Raw genomic sequence first — 21,838 nt, 5'->3', positions numbered from 1 at the left:
GAATTTGTTTTAGAAACAACTTTCCTGTGTTAAAGTGAAAATATATATGTAATTTACCTTAGTTGACTATTTTCGGCTTGATATGTAACTATCTTCAGATAGTAGTGAGTTCTTGCTTGTTTTCGGTTTCTTCTGATGGTGCTTTGGTGGGGGATGCGTTTATTATCAGTAGTGTCATGTCAAATAGGGTGTGTGTTCTGTAATTTAAATGTGTATTGAAGATATGATGTGATGTGTTTTTGTATGTCTGCATATTTCATACTGTTCCAGTGTATTTAATTTCTGCTTTTTCGTTTGAATATATACGATTTCCATGTCTGTTTCTATGTTGCTACAGTTGTGGTTGGTGTTTGTGTTGCATATAATAATAATAATAATAATAATAATAATAATAATAATAATAATTTATTGTAGCTGGCAGAGTTAAGGCCGTAAGGCCTTCTCTTCCACTCAACCAGCAAAAAGTATATATACATATGCATGAACTTACAAGTGGAAGTATTGTGTGTATTTGGTTATGGTTACTTAGAAGCTTTAGTTTTTAATGTTTTATATTTTAAGAAGTGTTACAACGTTAACATCAAGAAGAATGAAAATTGCAGTTTGATTTTTCACAAGTGGCAATAGTGGAGCTTCGATTTTATCATTGCCTTTGAGTGACATTTCTAATAAACATCAATTGCTATTTAATACTATTGATTCGATTATCATTTAAGTCCTACTTATTTTTGTTTTTGTTACATGTATTGGTAAATTTCTTATGGATGCTTATGTTTGCACAATCTTGATCATCCAGTTGCGCCCAACTATTTTGTGATGTTATTAATCATGCGACCAAGCTTAAACTTGGGATTCACAGTCGTCACAATTATTGAAATAAATCATAGCCATCAGTGAACATCACTGACTGTTTGCCGCTACAGTAGTGGCTTTATTTTATAAAAAATATCTTCACTCCCTGCATTTATATTTAACAAGGCAGAGCCTTCTCATTAATTACTTCATAATTTCTTCCTTATTCCATAAGACAACAATGAAAGTGATAATCGAATCAAAGCAAAATGTAATATCACTATTCAAACTAAAAAAAAAAGGAAATCAATGTAAACATAATAATAAATATTCATCAATATGACCCCAATGAGTTGTTTGAAATTGTAATGAACAGAATTTTAGATTCATTTGGGAATCAATATCGTAGTTAAGTACTTTAGAATTGTAACATGTTAAATTAACTACTTCTGCCTTTATACTCCCCACATTTATTAATTACCCGCATTTGTGTACGAATAATATTGAAATCATTACGTCACATTCATTTGCTTCTCCTTGATGTTTTATTATGACGGGCTGGATTTCAGTTATAAAAACAACTTTCCTGTGTCCAAGGCCTAGTGTAATTAACAGAAAATGTGACCAGATTTATCGAATGTCAATACATAAATGTTTCACGTTAAGAAAACGACATATAGCAGACCTGGCGAAATATATAACACCAATTATGAAGAGTGCTGGACAACTCTGCTCTTTACAGCGCAGAAGATGGGACACAGTCAAGTGGTATCTAGACCTGTCAATGGCATAAAATATTTTATGCTCGACCATGCCAAAATGTAGTAATTATACACCTGGTAGCAGCCCTTTAATGGACCTCATTAAAGTACACCTATTCATCAAAGTTCAGGTGTTCCACCAATCAGAAAATACCACTGTAGCAATATGAAAGCGCAAGTATCGATTATTCTCGGATATGCAATCGAAAGACAACTAGCGCGAGACATTTGTTTCTCGGAAAAAATCAATACTTTCGCGTCTGCGCACATCTTACAATTTACGAGGTATTGCACAAGGTCATTTCCGCTCCTCAGTCAGATAAGAATAACATGAATACTTATGAATAATTTCAAGTTAGAAATATGGTCGAGCATAAAAAGTCGTATGAAACTTGCCTATAATGGTAATTAAGACGCTCGTATGAAAATTATGAAACTCGCGCTCGTTTCATAAACATACTCGCGTCTTTATTACTACCATTATAGGCTCGTTGCATAATGTACCATTAAATAAACTCTTGTTTCTTGCAGACATTTTCTGTTGGTGGAAAAGTCGAGTTTAAGTCTGTACAGTTACGAGGGCAGACTGCTGTGCTCCCCCCGATGGCAGGGTATGCAACCAGAGACACTCAACCCAGCTTGTGTCAGCATCAGTGCTGATACTATAGCAGTGAGGGACCAGGTAGACGACAAATGTATGTTGTCACACCTCTAAGAGAAAAGCATAGATATAAGCAACTACCTTACTATAATAATACCGGACAGCTGTATACTACCAGCATTGGCGTGAGTGCGAAAAATCGCGGACCTGACATCTAGGGCAGAGGGATGTAATTACGTCCACATATACAAATATTAACATAGCGAGATTCGGACTGTTGTTTAAAAGGTGAGTTACTAATGTGGAATTATATATGAAACACTTAAGAAATGTTGAATAATATTTAATGTAAAATTATTATTTTATATCAAAGCTGCATATTATGAGAAATATTGCATACTTCATATTACTTTCCGTAATTAATTGTTACACATTTTTTCTTTGGTTTACCGAGACAAAATCAATCTGATATTAGGAATGAATTTACAGTAATGTTTTATATACGCATTGCTGACAACTGCAAAGATAAAATTGATAGTAATCTGATGCTTGTAATAATTAGTAAAGGCATGTGGACAACAATAAAACTTAATTTGATAAAACCTTAAAATCCAATACATTTTAACTTCTATTTATTTAGCCTATTAGGTCTAAATAAAAAAAACTAATTTGTATTTTTCTATCAACACAAAGACGAAGGAATAAGGCCTACTAAAGAATGTTGTTGACTTACGTTTTATGAACTGTCGGAAATCAAAAGTACGATTTGGAACAATTTGTAATGCTGCAATTGTCACAATTATAAACAGCACATATACACCCTGACATTTTAACAATAGTACTAATTCAGAAAACTATTAACAAATTAACTAGCCCAGCAACAATATACATTGCAGTTGATTACAGATTGTTTCACGAGTATCTCCATCCTGGCAGGTAGGTAGCAGCACCATCGTCGTTCACACATAAAACTGCTAGCTGTCCGGTATTATTATAGTAAGGTATTTCATATAAGTATGCATGTTGTAATTGTCAAAGTAAGGTTTATTAAAGAGCCTGAGATGGTTATGCTTATTTTAGAAATTTCATCCCTCTTTCCTTACTCCAATCTGATATCGAGAACTTAGGGCTTATACAATATTAGTCCCCCATAGGGGAGGGGCTCGGACTGGGATTGCCTTCACATGTAGACAGCTTGGATGGGGCGATTATGCTACTTGAGATGGAATGATGTACATGCCCGCTCTACAAATTCCCCTACAGGCCGCCCCCGAACTTCTCTCCACCCCATAGCCTGCAGAATTCCTTTACCTTTCTATATAGGCATCACCGCAGTCTCTCATCCCTGGTTCCACGAGGTACCATGAGCCAAGGGGACAGTCCACGGTACGTAGCACTACCACCAGCAACTAATGACCACATACCACAGGGTCCAAGTTCAGTGGCAGCTGACAGCTGACTCTGTATTGGTCATAAACCCGAAATGGGGAAAAGAAGAAGAAGATGATGATGACGATGAAATAGGGGAAGTGTAGATGAATTGGTAGACCTGGTTGGCGAGTTGGTATAGCGCTGGCCTTCTATGCCCAAGGTTGTGGGTTCGATCCCGGGTCAGGTCGATGGCATTTAAGTGTGCTTAAATGCGACAGGCTCATGTCAGTAGATTTACTGGCATGTAAAAGAACTCCTGCGGGACAAAATTCCGGCACATCCGGCGACGCTGATATAACCTCTGCAGTTGCGAGCGTCGTTAAATAAAACATAACATAACATTAGATGAATTGCAGTGTGTTGGTGGAATGATAGAGGAAAACGGGAGTATCTCGACAAAAAACCCTCTGCAATGTCTGCTTTGTCCACCACAAATTCCATCACGACCTGGCCAGGGATCGAACCCAGACCATCTGGATGGAAGACCAGTGCATTAGGATAACTTAGTGGAACACCATTAGTCGAATGACTATACTCTGCTTTCCACATTGATTGTCTACATCTTTCATGTTTTAAATTCATTTGGAGAAAATTTATGTCAGTTCTGTCATATTATGGTTGTCTCACTTCTAAGATATTGTAACTCCATTTGAGAAAATTGTACAAGAAAGCAAAATAACTTTCTTATTCTTTTTATACCCCAGATAACAACTGTCCAATTGTCATGCATTTGTTGTTTATGAAGTATAAAAAACATTTGTATATTTACGAGGATTTATCACAGACATGCATTTCACCCATAATCTAACGTTCGAGGAAAATTGGATTTACAGGTTTTAGAAGTAAGTCGATGATATATGTTGAAGCACAATAAGCCTCAAACTGTGGTGCATGCCTTCAACCCCTCCTCAGTATAAATCTAGAGTGTAAAGAACAAAGGTTGTAAGAGCCATTTTTGTTATTTTTTAAGTGGTTGTCAAAATAGTTGTATGTGTGAAGTCCAATAGTCTACAAAAGTCAAATCGACCGAAATATAGAGAAAATTGACCTTACAATTTCTAAATACAATGAAACTTTTTTTTGTACGTAGAGAACTGTGATACAATGCTTTGTGCAAAGTTTGAGGCATCAGAACTTCATAGTGTTTAAATTAAAAATATATCAATTTATCGTATTTTCATAAAAATAGCAACTTTAAACTGTTTTAACTCCGAAACCCTTTCACCCAATGATCAAAATCATGGTTTATTTTGATGCTGAGAAGTTAAAGTTTATATTGACATATAAACAGATTTTCTTACTTTTTATGGAAATGGAGAAATTTAGATTTTTCCTCTTAAGACGCCTTTGCCTAGGAAAAAATATTTTAAAAATATACAGTTAGATTCCGCATTGAAAGTACAAATAAACACGTATTTTTTACTGATGGTATGTTGATAGAGTATTGAAAATATCAAATAAAGAAAATAAATAGTACGCGCGTGAACTAACCAGCTGACTGTGAAACAGGAGCTAGCCGAGACAAGCAAGGCCAGGAGACAAACACGTGATGTTTCGTCTAGTAGTGCATAGCTGGTTAGCTTTATCACAAGTTTTCATAAACACAGGAGTAAAATGACGCCCAACGCTCACTTAGCTCTTGGCCAATGCGTGCGGTACTGTGCCGTTCAAGTCTAGGCGTGTGAAAATAATCTATTTAATACCCTCGAAACTTATTGCCGTACCACTAAGCAAACAATGCCGAATCCCTCTTAAGAATGCAAGGTTTTTTCTCAATATTTTTTTACATTTAGGCAAAAAGCCTAAAAATAAGTAAAATCCGATAATCTGTCTCTCTGTATACAATAAAAATAAGAATTACTTCTTATCATAACCTACCAAATGTCAGCTTCAAAATGAGCTCCCGTTCAATGTTCTGCAGTAAATGTTCCAGAATTCTGAGCTCTGAAAGAGGCTTGTTTTTATAAAATACGCTAAATTTGTCGCTCAATAATACGAAAACCGTTTGACTTTCGATAGTATATTTTTGAAAATGCACTCTCCTCAGCACCTTGTATAAATAGGGAAAAAATTAGAGTATAAAGAAATGCGAGGTTTTTTACTGATCGATTTCATATGGAATAGCCCATATCCTGAAATTCAAAGAGGAAGTAGATACTACTTAATGTATGGAGTCACAGATGTCATCAGTATTAGATGATTTGGATGGGAAAAAAAATGTTTTTTGTCTTTCCTGAAAAATTTTGTTCCTGTTTCGTTCCTATTGCAGTCAATGAGAAATACAACAACACTTAGCATCTGGGAAGTGCAAAACTTCCTGAAGGTATGATGGACACGATGTGTAAGATTGTATAACACAGCAGACTGACTCTATAGAAAGGAAACAAGTTTGTACTTTTCTTAATAAGATCCAATCCTAGTTTTGTAGTTCAGTGTTGTTCTACCAACTGATCTGAATGTATATTGCACTTTGTGGTCATTTTATTTTCTAGTTGTGCATTTGTTCGAACTGGGAACTGCGCGCTCTCTGGTTGATGCTCCTCCAATAAAGCACAGTGGAGGCGTGATAGAAGTGGCTTTGAATCAAGCTGGATCAGCGGCTGAACGACAAATTGTTCTAGTGGACAAAAACAGGGACTTGTTCCTCACGAACATCAGAGGCTCTTCAACAATGAAAAAACTACGCAAGTTGGGTTAGTCGCATTGACATTTAGATGTAAACTCGCTTCATCAATGCCTGTGCTATAATAATGTAAAGTTGGATTATGCTGAATAAAATGTATCTCATTTATAAATATAGTAACGTGAAACTTATCTAATGTTTAGTATTGCTGGAACAGATGCATTATAGGACCCACCCTAAATATAAAAATATGCTAAGCCACAAAAAAATGTCAACGGAAATTGCGTTTCGATCAATTAAATGATCGATATATATTGTTTTCATTATGTTGACAACCAATCAATACTGTTGTAAATTAGTTTTAATCATAATCATGGCGGCAATTTCGAATGCTATAGTTAAATATAAAAAAGAAGTGGATCAAATTCTCCCTCTTTATTTAAAATGTAGGCCTCGAAATGGAAATTATGGAATTATAAATAAGTTGTAAACTTTTTAGTAGCTTTATCCATGAATAAAGACATGTAGGCTATGTTTATGGTTTTTTTTATGCGAATGTGGTTTACTTAGGTGTGAAATGTTTTGCGAAACATGCAATCCTGGGATGAGACTGAACAAATTTAAAAGTAAACGAGATGAACTCCTGTGGAGATGTCATTGGAAATTACAAGGTATTAAATGATAGACACAGGAACACCATATCGTAGCACTTTGTGAAATCACTCGGATAACAGAGAAGAAGAAACGGAACATCTCCTGTGAGGTCCATGGTAAAATGCTAATTTTACACCAATTTTGTTTTTAATTCTTTGGTCCAGGGAAAATACTAATAAAAATGTTTTTTTGTGAGAGACTAGTATTTTCCCTGGACCAAAAATGCAGTATAAATTGAGTAGACTTAGTATTTTATAATATATTATAAAGATGACTAATATGAACTTAATTTTATCGTTGTATTAATGCCAATGTTGTATTGTTGGAAAGTTTAATGTTACTGTGTTTAAAGTTTAGCTTTGGTTTGTTTCTTTAACTTTATTTTGAATAAAATTTAATATGTTGTATAACAGAGGTGACTAATATGAGCTTAATTTCATTGTTGTTAGTTTTATTAAATTATATATGTTTATAGTACTATGTATTTAGTTTTGTTAAGATGGCATACTTGATATATTCTTCACCCGACATAATTAGGAACATTAAATCCAGACGTTTGAGATGGGCAGGGCATGTAGCACGTATGGGCGAATCCAGAAATGCATATAGAGTGTTAGTTGGGAGACCGGAGGGAAAAAGACCTTTAGGGAGGCCGAGACGTAGATGGGAAGATAATATTAAAATGGATTTGAGGGAGATGGGATATGATGATAGAGACTGGATTAATTTGCACAGGATAGGGACCGATGGCGGGCTTATGTGAGGGCGGCAATGAACTTTCGGGTTTCTTAAAAGCCATTTGTAAGTAAGTAAGTAAGGCATACTTGATATAATAATCGAAAATATACAATATGTAATTGATACTATGGAATACTCGGGGTGGGTCCTATAGTGCATCTCTTCCGTATTGTTGGATTTATTTATTATTAATTTGCTGTACTCTTAGACAACACGTGCACAGAATGGATCTCTATGATGGAAACACCAAGTACCTACCAGTGGCGCAGCTCTTAAGAGGCTTTTGAGGCTTAGCCTACCCAAAAAATTTGATTTATTACATCTAGTAACATTAGGCCTATAAATTTGTAATGATGTATCGTAACACTTGGTTTAACTCTGGTCCTTCCATTTATTGAGTTCCCTGTTGGCAGTCATTCCAGTATGGAGAGAGCAGTGCGAGCCACGAGGCTTGTGGTTTAAAGCCTCTAAAGACATGACTACGACCTTGACTCACAAGCTTGAAGGGGGACCGGGGAGGGGATACTGATTTGCTACATCTCTGTATGAAAGGAAGCTAGCCTTCCGTCACATTGTGTTAGGAATATCAAAAGGAAAAATTTTCTCAGCAAATTAAAAAAAGCCCGATTATTGGAGGCACCTTGTACATACCCAAGTGTTAATCCAGTTATCTCCCAAGAGCACACATCCTCATTTAGAGGTAGAGACCTGGCTTCCTCTCAGATAAGCAGCCGATAAATTTCCCGATCTAGATGTATTAAACGGATTTTGTTCATATTCAGTATCTACAACTCAAGAAGAAAATAATGCACATGAAAAATGTGACACCGAGGAAATGTCCAAAACACTCACATTGTTGTTGTTGTTTTCTAATGCCAGGCGTTTGACAATAAAGTCATTTGACCTCTTGCATTCCAATATTTTTCAAAGATATTATCATGGCCAGCCATTGAAGCACAGATTTTGAGGTGTTCCGAATCCATTTCTTGGTTTGAGTTGCACAATGGGCAGTTAGGGGACTGATATATTCCAATTCTATGCAGGTGTTTGGCCAAACAATCATGGCCTGTTGCCAATCTAAATGCAGCTACAGACGATTTTCGTGGTAAATTCGGAATTAACTGTGGATTTTGATGCAGAGAGTTCCATTTTTTCCCTTGAGATTGTACACTCACATTGTACAAATATTAATACTAAGTCATTAAGAGGATAATGCAAATGACTTGCATTTTATAACAGCTGAGCTTAAAGAGGTATGATATATTATACATCGCGTTCTATAAGCCTTCAACCATAGGCAAAATGACCAGCTCACAAGATACAGTCATTTCCCATAACTATGGTCTTGGAACACAACAATGGTCCACGATACAACTATTCAAAGAACACTGTAGAAGTAACATAAACCATCTGTAAATAGCTCCAGTGACCTGAATTCAAATTGTAGTACAATAAAAGTATAGATAAACGAGGTACTACGTTATGGAGTACAAAATTTGATTGGACCAGAGTTGTTTTCCAGGACCATAATTATGGAAAATGGTGGTACATTTACTGTGGTTTCCATGAGCTGTTATGCATAACTCTAAATAGTTTGTCTACCCTGGATTCCGTGTTTTGGAGTTTTTAACGATTGCCCACTCAACTGAGTGTAATCAGCTCTCTTTCTTGGTGCAACTGATTAAATTTGAGGGCACGTTTCCTGTGATTGCTGCTGGCAACAAATGGGCCATTTAAATATATTCCTCTTTACTTAATGACATTACTTATACGGTACTTCAGAAATATAACAAAAAAAAGTTTTTAGGAATTTGGCCTATGATTCCAGAGTTATGGAACACACTGTAGATTGCTCTCATAAGATCTAAGTAATCTAAAAAGTTGCTTTGCCAGAGAAGAACACATTAAGACATTAGAACATATTAAGACACTGGAAAAGATTCAAAAACAGGTTCTCAAGTGTTGTCGTAATAATTCACCATTAAAATGGGACACACTCACGGACCGGAGAACGCGAATTCGATTATGCGCAATGTTCAAAACATACAGAGGTGAGCCTGCTTGGAGAGAAATAAAAAATAGGTTGCAGCCGCCAAATTACTCTTCAAGGAACGACCACTCATATAAATTGAGGGAAAGAAGGCAGAGGACGGACACTGGAAAGTTTTCTTTTCTCAATCGTACTATCAGGGACTGGAATGCATTACCTGCAGACTTACTAAAGGCTTTACCAATAACCAAAAATGTATTTAAAAATAGGCTTAAGGACTTTACTAATAGACGATAATTATACACAGTATTTAAAGGGTGTAATTGATATCCTGTTATTTGAAATGTTCTATCAGTGAGGAAGTGTGTTGTGTCAGTGAAGTGTGTAGTGTCAGTGAAGTCTATTGTGTAAGTGAAGTGTGTTGGTGTCAGTGAAGTGGCTGTGCAAAGTATTTGAGCAGTGAAATGGTTAGAAGTGTTACTGAAATCAGGTAGAATCAGTGCAGTGAGTGAGTTGAAAGCGAAATAAATGTAGTGCCGAAAGGTACTTGTGCAGGTATGAACCTGTCACACTCGTGGGTCTTAGTTCGAACTTAGGGTTTAGATACAAATTAGATTTACTTTAAATGTTATTTTAAGTGACCATGCTTCATTTAATTTAGGATGCTCCTTGTTATTATTATTTTATTTTTATTATTATTATTATTATTATTATTTTATTATTATTATTATTATTATTGTTTTTTATTAGTTGTGTTTATTACTAATTGTCATTATTGAGTGTAATTAGTTACCACTGCCACCGGGTATATACCCATTTGCAGTGTGAATAAATACATACATAAATACATTATAGCCAACAGGGAATTTGCTCTTGTCCCAACGTTAAATTTGTTACAGTGCATTTGTAAACAGGTATCCAGTTGTTGTATTACTATCCTTACAAAGTGTTTATTGACAGATAATCAATTGACTGGAATTGAACTGATATGAGTGCCTGCTGTTCCAGGATCCATGATCCAGTCGTTGTGTTGGAACAGTGATACCAACATGCTGGCTGCTGTACAGGACACGAATCTCATCGTCTGGTATTATCCAACAGTGCTGTATGTGGATAAGCAATTGATGAAGAAAACTGTTCTCTCCAAGGATGCAAGGTATATGCTGTAACAATTCATCATTATTTAGAGCAGCATGACACTCAAGCTGGTCTTTTTCTGAGCCAAGATCTGCCTTGTGAATTCCTTAGGGAGTCTTTCAGTCATCTCTTTACTATGTATTATTCTGTTACAATAGAACTTCGATTATTGTTGTTATCGAAACAATACTGAATAATTTAGACTCATTGTATAGCGAAAATTCGTTCCGAGAGTTCAAATCAGTTACTTATAAACATATTTTCTTCCTCGTTGTAACTTCAGATAATCCTGGTATTATAACAAAAAACGTGACTTGTCACAATCATATTGACTAAATTAACAATTTACTGATGTTAATAGTATATTACGATACAAGACTGGGAAGTGCTTTTTACAAAATCGAGGAAAAGTTTGAAAAACGGGCAGAGGAGTTTTTCAATTTCCGAGATTTTGTAATGCACTTCACAAACGATCATATTTTTAAAGTTACAAATGCAATATATTTTGCATTGAAAATTTAAAACAATATTATTCCAAAGCCTTCACAAAACTGCAGTGTAATGTAACCAAGTAACAATAAGTGCACTGTAATGGGTAGGGCTAGGATTTTGATGACCTATAAATCATGAAAAATGTCCTAAAACAATGCATTTATGACCTAAAAATCTTTCAAAAATGCCCTAAACATTGTTCTTACATAATTGGCTTAGTAGGAAAAGAGGTTTTGTACTACTTAATATTTAGACTAGTAATTAAATTAAATTCTACGAGTAGTACCAACATTTCAATTTATTTAATTTTACATAATTTTTTCTAAGCAGTACACTTTAATTAATTATTTTACCTGATGTAATTTCCATGTAGCTCACCACAAGGCCACACTTACCCAGAATTAGCAGGTACAGAGAAGTCTATATTGAAGGGGTGGTTGGAGTGTACTATGTTAAAATGGCAATATTTGTGTAGAAAAACGATTAAAATATTATACAAAATAATTGGTATTAGCCATCGGCGTAGCTTCTTGGTCGGTTAAGGCGCTTGCCTGCTGATCCGAAGTTGCACTCGGTCGCAGGTTTGACTCCCGCTTGAGCTGATTATCTGGTTGGGTTTTTTGAGAGGTTTTTCCCAACTGTAAGACAAATGTCAGGTAATCTATGGCGACTCCTCGGCCTCATCTCGCCAAATATCATATCGCTATCACCAATTCCATCGACGCTAAATAACCTCGTAGTTGATACAGCGTCGTTAAATAACCAAGTAAAAAAAATAATGGGTATTAATGGACAAAATATGTAGACAAAAATCAAAGGAAATAAACATTATTTTATGTTAATAATGGGGATTTATGGCCAAAATTAAATGAAAATGCAAAAAAATGTGTCTTAAAACACTCAGTTTATCACATAACATATGAATACTAAAGCAGCTATGTTTCTGGCTTACTAGAAAAAAGATGCAATTTCATTAAGATCCTAGCCCTAGTAATGGGTCTATTTCAGTATAGTTTTATGTTATGAAGAATGGTTTCCCTAGCAACAAGTTTCTGTGTGGGAATTCTAACTTTCAAGACCTAGCAATAGCTGTAAATACAAAAACACGATCGTGCAAAAAAGTAATTACTTCATTTTTACCATGCCATCATTAATTTTCATTCTTTTATACCAGGCACTGTTTATTTTGTCAAATGATATTATATATATCCCAGTGGCATGGCCCTTAACTTGTTATTCGTCCTGACTCTACAAGCATGTTCCCCTGTGTTGCAACTGGAATTTTGAACTCAGGCTCCCTGGCTTATAAGCGTAATGCGCTAGCAGTGAGCTGTCTTCCGTTAAATGTTTTTGCAACAGACTGTTGGAATATCACCACAAGAGTTCATTAAATCTAACATACTTTTAACTTACATTCTCTGATTTTACTTTTGCATATACAGTAAACTTAGATCAACTATCGTCGTTTCTATCAACTGTAGTTTCCTATTTAATCCCATTAAATCCGACTATTGCCAAAATTATATTAATTTTATTGTAGTTTCTGCCACGTTATCTACCAGTACATTTCTCCTTGATGACGAAACATTTGCACAATCTCGAGCATACATTCATGCTCAAGTATTTCTTTTCATAGGCCCATTGTCCTTGTAACATAGCCATCTAAGAACGTATCAGCTGTTAATTTCAGTGATAATTGATAAACGAGGATAGATCTTATTTAAATACCAATTCAGTATTTATTGAGTTTTACAGCATTGATTAAGCTTTTATTTTGAATTTCTATAGGAAATGCGATGAATGTAATATATCTTTATTAAATTAATTCAATGTGATAGCATTAAGAGATATTTCTGGTAATACATACATTTGTTGGAAGTTACAACCTGAAAGAAGAATGTTTATGGGAAGTTACATTGTGTTTTCGGAACGAATTATCACTATAACATGGGTTTAAGTGATTAGATTATCGTTGTTTTAAGAACAGTCACAATTTTGAGGTATGACAATAATACAATAATACAATATACTGTAACTTTTATACAACAATAATGTGACTTTTATTTCTAACTTTAACCACACACCCGTCAACAATGGGTATTCCACTCAACACAGCAACACAGTAGTCGTTATTGCACTCCACCGAACGACAATGACAATTCACGTACGGTATATTATTGAGAAGAACAACAATGTACTCCTAATTTCAACTTATGTTCATCAAGCACTATGTACAAATGTGTCAGTTCTCAGTTCACAGTTCGTTCGCCTTGGCTAGTTCTTCTAGCTCACTCACTCAAGTTCACTGTACGTCGAACTCAAGCCTTCCAGATAGTTCACTGCACTTCGAACCCAAGACTTCCAGATACGCCGCACTCGACTGGACACTGCCACAGTTACGGACTCACTCAAGTTCACTGCACCTCGAACTCAGATCCTCTGGATGTCTCCGCTCTCCAAGACTAACTAGCTCTCTCGCAGCTGACTAATTAACTGACTTCTCGTCGCAACTCACAGTGTTATGTATTTACCACCATCGTCTAGAATGTTCTGGACCTCCATAACAATCTGTTTCCAGACGTTTCTCCTGCTCTCTCCGCCACGCTGTCCTGTAGCCTTCTTCCCCTTGCTCCGTGCCGCGCCCTAGCGTCTACCGAACCCCGAGCCCCGCCTTCCTTTCCACGTGCCATTCCCCGACGCAGCCAGAATATTCTGGCCTGCTGCCACAATACTGTATTGAAATTTAATTTTATTAAAAAATAATTTCACTGATTTCTACTGGTCAGATATTGGGACACACTACTACAGAGTATTGTTATACCGGAAGAGGAGAGGAGTAACAAGAATTGTTCCATTACAGTTGCCTTGTCAACAAATACCTGATTTGTTTGCTCTGTTGTCCACAGTGAGTTCGGCAAGAGTCCAGTGGTTGTATCGTTTGATGGCAACCATCTGGGCATCAGACGGGTGGATGGGTCCCTAGTCACCAGCAGTGTGTCGCCATATGTCGCAGTCCTTCATGGGTATGCAGCTTCTTCACGCTGGGATGATGCTCTTCGGTTGTGTAGACTTGTTAAGGTATGATAGCTATTATATGTTATGTACACAACAGACTATAGTACTATGAATGAAGCAGTAGATTCCATAGAGAAGACAACGACAACGTGTTTGAAATTAATATTACAGCTATAGAAATGTTAAATCGACCACTCACCATGCCTGTTGTCCCTTACGTCGTCACAGCCTAAATTAGCCATCCTTTAAGATTGAGGCTGCAATTTTGTTATCCAGCATATCTACTCTTCATCTTTCACCGTCTCTGCAGCTCATCTCTGGAACTCTCTACCACAACATGTCAGAGACTGTTGGACATTGTCTAGTTTCAAAAATAAATTAAAACTGCACTTTTTGAATTAGATTCCTTTCAGTTATAAGCCCTTTTCTCTGCGATAGTTTTGTAAAAATATAGGCTATATATTTCTTTCCTTCCTTTCCCCTTTTTGTTCTCTTTATCAGCCGATGAATTTATTATCATAGCCTTTTTATCGTAAATTTTATTTAATTTTCGTATTTCTTTTCTTTTTTGATTTATTCTTCCTTACGTTTTTCCATATTAACATTTGTTGCTTTCACTATATTCCAATGTATTTTACTTTCTTTTTTTTATTATGGTATTATTTTCATGTTGTTTAGTGTCGATTTATTATGCTATTATTATTTCTCTTTGTAATATGTTAGTATTCTGTTCTTTAACTTTTTGTTAAATTTTAACTGCCTGTATACTTTGTGACCTGGTAGAGTGTAAGAGAAGGCCCTATGGCCTTAACTCTGCCAGTATAAATAAAGAATTATTATTATTATTATTATTATTATTATTATTATTATTATTACGGTAACGCAAAACTATATACTTACTTACAAATGGCTTTTAAGGAACTCGCAGGTTCATTGCCGCCCTCACATAAGCCCACCAGCGGTCCCTATCCTGTGCAAGATTAATCCAGTCTCTATCATCATATCCCACCTCCCTCAAATCCATTTTAATATTATCCTCCCATCTATGTCTCGTCCTCCCCAAAGGTCTTTTTCCCTCTGGTCTCCCAGTTAACACTCTATATGCATTTCTGAATTCGCCCATACATGCTACATGCCCTGCCCATCTCAAATGTCTGGATTTAATGTTCCTAATTATGTCAGGTGAAGAATACAATGCGTGCAGTTTTGCGTTGTGAACTTTTTTCATTCTCCTGTAACTTCATCCCTCTTAGCCCCAAATATTTTCCTAAGAACCTTATTCTCAAACACCCTTAATCTCTATTCCTCTCTCAAAGTGAGAGTCCAAGTTTCACAACCATAAAGAACAACCAGTAATATAACTGTTTTATAAATTCTAACTTTCAGATTTTTTGACAGCAGACTGGATGATAAGAGCTTCTCAACCGAATAATAACAGGCATTTCCCATATTTATTTCGTGTTTAATTTCCTCCCAAGTGTCATTTATATTTGTTACTGTTGCTCCCAGATATTGAATTTTTCAACCTCTTCGAAGGATAAATCTCCAATTTTTATCTTTCCATTTCGTACAATATTCTGGTCACGAGACATAATCATATACTTTGTCTTTTCGGGATTTACTTCCAAACCTATCGCTTTACTTGCTTCCAGTAAAATTCCCGTGTTTTTCCTAATCGTTTGTGAATTTTCTCCCAATATATTCACGTCATACGCACAAACAAGAAGCTGATGTAACCAGCTCAATTTCAAACCCTCTCTGTTATCCTGAACTTTCCTAATGGCATATTCTAGAGTGAAGTTAAAAAGTAAAAGTGATAGTGCATCTCTTTGCTTTAGCCCGCAGTGAATTGGAAACGCATCTGACAGAAACTGACCTATACGGACTCTGCTGTACATTTCACTGAGACACATTTTAATTAATCGAACTAGTTTCTTGGGAATACCAAATTCAATAAGAATATCATATAAATTTCTCTCTTAACCGAGTCATATGCCTTTTTGAAATCTATGACTAACTGATCCACTGTACGCTTATACTCCCATTTTTTCTCAAATATCTGTCGAATACAAAAAATCTGATCAATAGTCCATCTATTAAGCCTAAAACCGCAGTGATGATCCCCAATAATTTCATCTACGTATGGAGTTATCAATCAAAATAATATTGTTGCGTAATATTTTTCTACAGAGGGAAAGAACTGGTGTATGTAACAAATTTTATAAAGCAAGATATACATAATCCAAAAAGCCTTGACCCTAATGACAGGTATCCCGAAATATCAAGCAAAAGACATGATTTCTTAGGTTATTTACGTGGTTCTAAAATTTTCTGTCGTTAATGACATAAATGCACTTATGACTATGAAATAACATATCAGTGCTAATAATTGTACTAGCAGTAGATTCCTGTAATGCACTTTACAAGATCTGGCACAAAATGCAAACTTATAACTGAACAAAAGCTTCTTAAGATATTTATAAAAAGTTGTTGTTTTCTAATGCCAGGCGTTTGACAATGAAGTCATTTGACCTCTTGCACTCCAATATTTTTCAAAGATATTATCATGACCAGCCACTGAAGCACAGATTTTGAGGTGTTCCGAATCCATTTCTTGGTTTGAGTTGCACAATGGGCAGTTAGGGGAATGATATATTCCAATTCTATGCAGGTGTTTGGCCAAACAATCATGGCCTGTTGCCAATCTAAATGCAGCTACAGACGATTTTCGTGGTAAATCGGGAATTAACTGTGGATTTTGATGCAGAGAGTTCAATTTTTTCCCTTGGGATTGAGTTATCAAATTTTGTTTGTTGAAGTCTAAGTATGTAGATTTAATAAATCTCTTCACAGAGTAATACGTAGATTTAGTAACAGGTCTGTAAGTAGCAGTGCTGCCCTTCTTTCTAAAGCATCCACTTATAAAAAGTAAAAAATAATCTATAAAACTTTGGAATATTCCACCTTTATTGACTGTTTCAGGACTATACCCTATGGGCTTGCCTTGCAGCCATGGCAACCCATGCCAAAGATTTGAACACAGCTGAAGAGGCCTATGCCGCCATTGACGAACTGGATAAAGTTGCTTATATACAACATATCAAGGTATGGAAAAGTGTCACCATCACCTCTATAGCTGCAGTTGCTATCCTTTATGCATTTGGTACTTATTGCTATTGCTATCTGAATTTGTTCAATTCTTGGTTTCATCTGACTTATTACATTTTGTTTGCCAATTCGTTAATACAGTATGTTCATGAAGTCATTGTGGGATTTTAAATTATTGTAACGAAACAATATAGAGAAGTGAAATAGTCACCAAATAAAACATTATGTCTCCAAATTTGTTTTTACTGTGTGTTCACTTAAGATCAATGTGGGCTCCTTTGGTAACCCTTACTGAGAGATTTACAGGGCATATCAAAAGTCCGGTATCACTTTCAATATTTATTACACAAAAACTACTAATGATAGCACTTTCAAACACACGTCAGTTTAAAGTCAAACTCTCAAAGTTCGTTTTACACCTTACAGAGATTCAATGTGTGAACCACGAGTGACTCGGCATATGTCCAAACGATAATCAAACTCTTCCCATACCCTTTTCAACATATCCTCTGTGACCGTGGCGGCAGCTTCTTGAATTCTGGTTTTTAGTTCCTCTAAATCACCTGGCAAAGGCGGTACAAACACACGGTCCTTTAGGTACCCCCATAGAAAAAAGTCACATGCAGTCATATCGGGTGACCTTGGTGGCCATGTCATGAAACATCTGTCCCTTACTCCAGCACGTCCTATCCAACGATCAGACATCTTTGTATTCAGGTAAGCACGAACTGCATTGCATTGTGGAAATGTGGCGGAGCCCCATCTTGCTGAAAGATGAAATCGTCATCGAGATCTGTCTAAGTTGAGGCACCAACCATTGCTCCAACATGTCCAGATATGAATGTCCAGTCACAGTAGCCTCAATGAAGAAGAAAGGTCCGTACAGTTTTCGTTGTGACAATGCGCAGAAAACATTCACCTTTGGTGAATCACTCCCATGTTCAATGATTCTGTGAGGTTTCTGTGTACCCCAAACACGACAGTTGTGCTTGTTAATTTTCCCACTCGTATGGAATGTCGCTTCGTCGCTGAAAATTAAGCGGCTGAATAACTTTGAGAGTTTGACTTTAAATTGACGTGTGTTTGAAAGTACTATCATTAGTAGTTTTTGTGTAATAAAATATTGAAAGTGTTACCGGACTTTTGATATGCCCTGTATTTATAATTAATTCCCGTTTGGGAAAATAACAAATCATACATTGGAAATACTGTCCACCAAGTTAGCTCTGTGGTAGCGCATCTGCCTCCAGACTAGCCGGGTTCGATTCTTGGCAGGGCCATAAAGTTCCATGTAAAATTTCTACCTCGGGACTAGGAGAGATGGCGGTGCACAACTTCTAATCACTAGATTGTGCACCAATATGGCTGGGTTAAATCCCAAGTCTCTTCACGGTGCATATGAAGAGAAGGCATATGTCACTGTTGATAGTGATTTGTCCGTCAGATGGGGAAATTAAGCCTTGCAGCCCCATTGGTGCTATTTAACAGGAGTAGGCTACGTGCCAGCACCAGATTTCCCCTTCTCCCTTTCTCACCATCATCATCCTCATTCATTCCTTACACTACACTTACACATACACTCACTCCAGTACAAGACATAACTCTTCACAGATACTACACATGTACAGTGCGGCTCACCAAAGTGATGTACAAATTGAAAATGGATCGCAGTTCTGTCATCTATCCACAGTATAGAAACCCGAATCACGCAAGTGAAGTGGGTAGGCATTAGATACATACACTGGACATACTTGTTTGATCATTGGTAAAAATGTTGTTGTTGTTGTTTTCTAATGCCAGGCGTTTGACAAAGTCATTTGACCTCTTGCACTCCAATATTTTTCAAAGATATTATCATGACCAGCCACTGAAGCACAGATTTTGAGGTGTTCCGAATCCATTTCTTGGTTTGAGTTGCACAATGGGCAGTTAGGGGACTGATATATTCCAATTCTATGCAGGTGTTTGGCCAAACAATCATGGCCTGTTGCAATCTAAATGCAGCTACAGATGATTTTCGTGGTAAATCGGGAATTAACTGTAGATTTTGATGCAGAGAGTTCCATTTTTCCCCATGGGATTGTGTTATCAAATTTTGTTTGTTGAAGTCTAAGTATGTAGATTTAATAAATCTTTTCACAGAGTAATATGTAGATTTAGTAAGAGGTCTGTAAGTAGCAGTGCTGCCCTTCTTTGCTAAAGCATCCGCATTCTCGTTTCCCAGGATTCCACAATGGGATGGTATCCATTGGAATACAATTCTTTTATTGAGTGATATTAATTGAGAGCGCATTTTAGTTATTTCTGCTGTTTGAGATGAAGGTGTGTGTTTAGAGACTATTGATAGAATAGCTGCTTTGGAGTCTGACAATATAACTGCATTCCTAAATTTATTGATGTGGCATAGAAGATTCCTGAGACTTTCACTTATTGCAATGATTTCACCATCAAAACTTGTTGTTCCATACCCAAGAGATCTATAAAGTGAGAAGAGACAGCACGTAACACCTGCACCGGCACCTTGTTCTCTGGAGGTCAAGGATCCGTCAGTGTATAAATGAAGCCAGTTTTGTGGAGGGTATCTAATATTAATTGTCTCTAAAGACAATTGTTTTAGTATTTCAGTGTTTACTTCTGATTTCAGTATTTCTTCTGTTAAATTTAGATTATATTCCATATTTAATAGAGTTAAAGGGTTTGGTTTAATTTGTAGGTTTTCTTTTAAATTCGGGATATTGATTTCTTGTTTTAATTCTTGAACAATGGATATGAAACTTTTTTGAGTTTTCAATCTACAGAGAAGACTGTATGAATGCCATTGGTAAAAATACGCTCAGGGAAAAATCCTTTTCTTAGGATTATGTAAGAATCGGTATGGAAAGTATGTAACATCAATATTTATATTTTGTTTGCTCTCTTAATACAGTCATATTCTATAGCTTGTATTATTTGCATGAACTTTTGTCTTTCTCCAATACAAACATGAAGCATGATAGTAGATTGCTCGAGAGAATGCCACAACTCTTTCTCACACATTTTCTGGACACATCTTCTTTTATTTTAGAAAATCCCTCTTCGAACAGCCCAATTGGCAGAGATGGCATTACTGGGTGGAAATTTACAAGATGCAGAAAGTATATTATTACAGAACGGATTGGTGTTTCGAGCAATAATGGCTAATTTGAATCTACACAACTGGAACAGGTAATTTACCTCGAAAGGAATTTGTATTGTTTTAGAAGAAACTGCTTTCAATTCAGAAAAGTTATTGTATTATTCTTTCTCATTTGCTTTCTTCTGAAATAGTCACAAAAGTACAATATAGATTTTTATGGCTTCATTTTATTTTCACAATTGTCATATGCTGTACATTTAATAATTGAAGCGTTGGCTGGAACAACGTTGCAAGTTACAAAATTTTCATTTGGTGTGTTTCCAAGTAATAATGTTGTAAGTCATGTTACTTTGCTATACTCCTTGGCTTGCAACTGTCCATTAATGCAGTACGTGAAATTTGTCCACTCAAAAGTTTGCTACCCTATAAGAACAACGTTGTACGTGTACACATTTTTGCTGCTCCTGTAAATTTTACTAAATGTAACTTATAACGTTGTTCCAGCCGACGCTTCAATTATCTGATTAGAATATACAAGAATATGAATGGTAACCCAAATATAAGCAAGGTTCAAAACTCCCTTTGTTTTAAGTTCATATTCGAAAGTTGATCAGTTTGTCATAGGACAGCAGTTCCGCAACTTTTTGAAGCTGCGACCCACTTCTGGGTGAGATTTTCCCCCACTCTCATATTGGGCTTAACCCAATTAAAGAATACAAATTTCTGTAAAAACCAAAATAACGGCAATTTTACTCAGAACCATTGGATACCACTCAAATAACGACCAAAATATAAGCATATAGTGCAGCAACAACAATACGATATATTAAGTAAACATCATTTCTAGTATCTACTTGAAACTGTTACCATCATTGTGCTGCAGTTATAGTTCAATATAAAGCGGTAAATTCCATCAAAGAAAGAGTGTTGCAAATTCATATTTTAGGAAAATTTGTGACTACATGAGTTCGCTATAAGAAAATATTCTTTATCACACGGAAGTAAGATGGCTTTCATGGGGTAACGTGTTGAAAAGAGTTTTACAGTTAAGAGCAGAACTTTTAATGTACCGGTTCATGCAAGAGAAAATATCGGAATATACAAACCTATTTTCATGATCTCTTTAGTTTCTTAGATTGCCTTCCTTACAGAAATTTTCGAACACTTAAACACTTTGAATAGTCGGGTAGAGTTCCCGGGTAGCTCAGTTGGTAGAGCATTGGTACATTTAACCAAAGATCCCGGGTTCGATACCCAGCCCCGGAACAATTTTTCCCTCGAAATTATTCAAATCAACTTCACAAGGCGTTATACCTGAAAGTTTGATTTGCATAATATACGTCACTGTTCATTAACAGAAAACCACAATTTAAGTCACACA

The 21,838-nt window shown here is 36.0% G+C and overlaps 1 protein-coding gene across 3 annotated transcripts in view; it reads left to right on the top strand.

Moving 5' to 3' along the window:
• Positions 1 to 21,838, top strand: part of Oseg5 (intraflagellar transport protein Oseg5) — a 39,821-nt gene that overhangs the window by 14,808 nt on the left and 3,175 nt on the right. For all 3 annotated transcript variants that reach the window (XM_069836328.1, XM_069836327.1, XM_069836329.1), the window contains 6 exons: positions 2,085 to 2,248; positions 6,078 to 6,278; positions 10,599 to 10,746; positions 14,126 to 14,297; positions 17,217 to 17,339; positions 20,407 to 20,546. In XM_069836328.1, the coding sequence (XP_069692429.1) occupies positions 2,085 to 2,248; positions 6,078 to 6,278; positions 10,599 to 10,746; positions 14,126 to 14,297; positions 17,217 to 17,339; positions 20,407 to 20,546 (948 nt within the window). The remainder of the gene's footprint in view (positions 1 to 2,084; positions 2,249 to 6,077; positions 6,279 to 10,598; positions 10,747 to 14,125; positions 14,298 to 17,216; positions 17,340 to 20,406; positions 20,547 to 21,838) is intronic.

The sequence above is a fragment of the Periplaneta americana genome, chromosome 9 (genome assembly GCF_040183065.1).
Source record: "Periplaneta americana isolate PAMFEO1 chromosome 9, P.americana_PAMFEO1_priV1, whole genome shotgun sequence".
Taxonomy (NCBI): domain Eukaryota; kingdom Metazoa; phylum Arthropoda; class Insecta; order Blattodea; family Blattidae; genus Periplaneta; species Periplaneta americana.
Note: the sequence above shows the minus strand (reverse complement) of the source record. Positions and strands in the feature narration are given on the sequence as shown.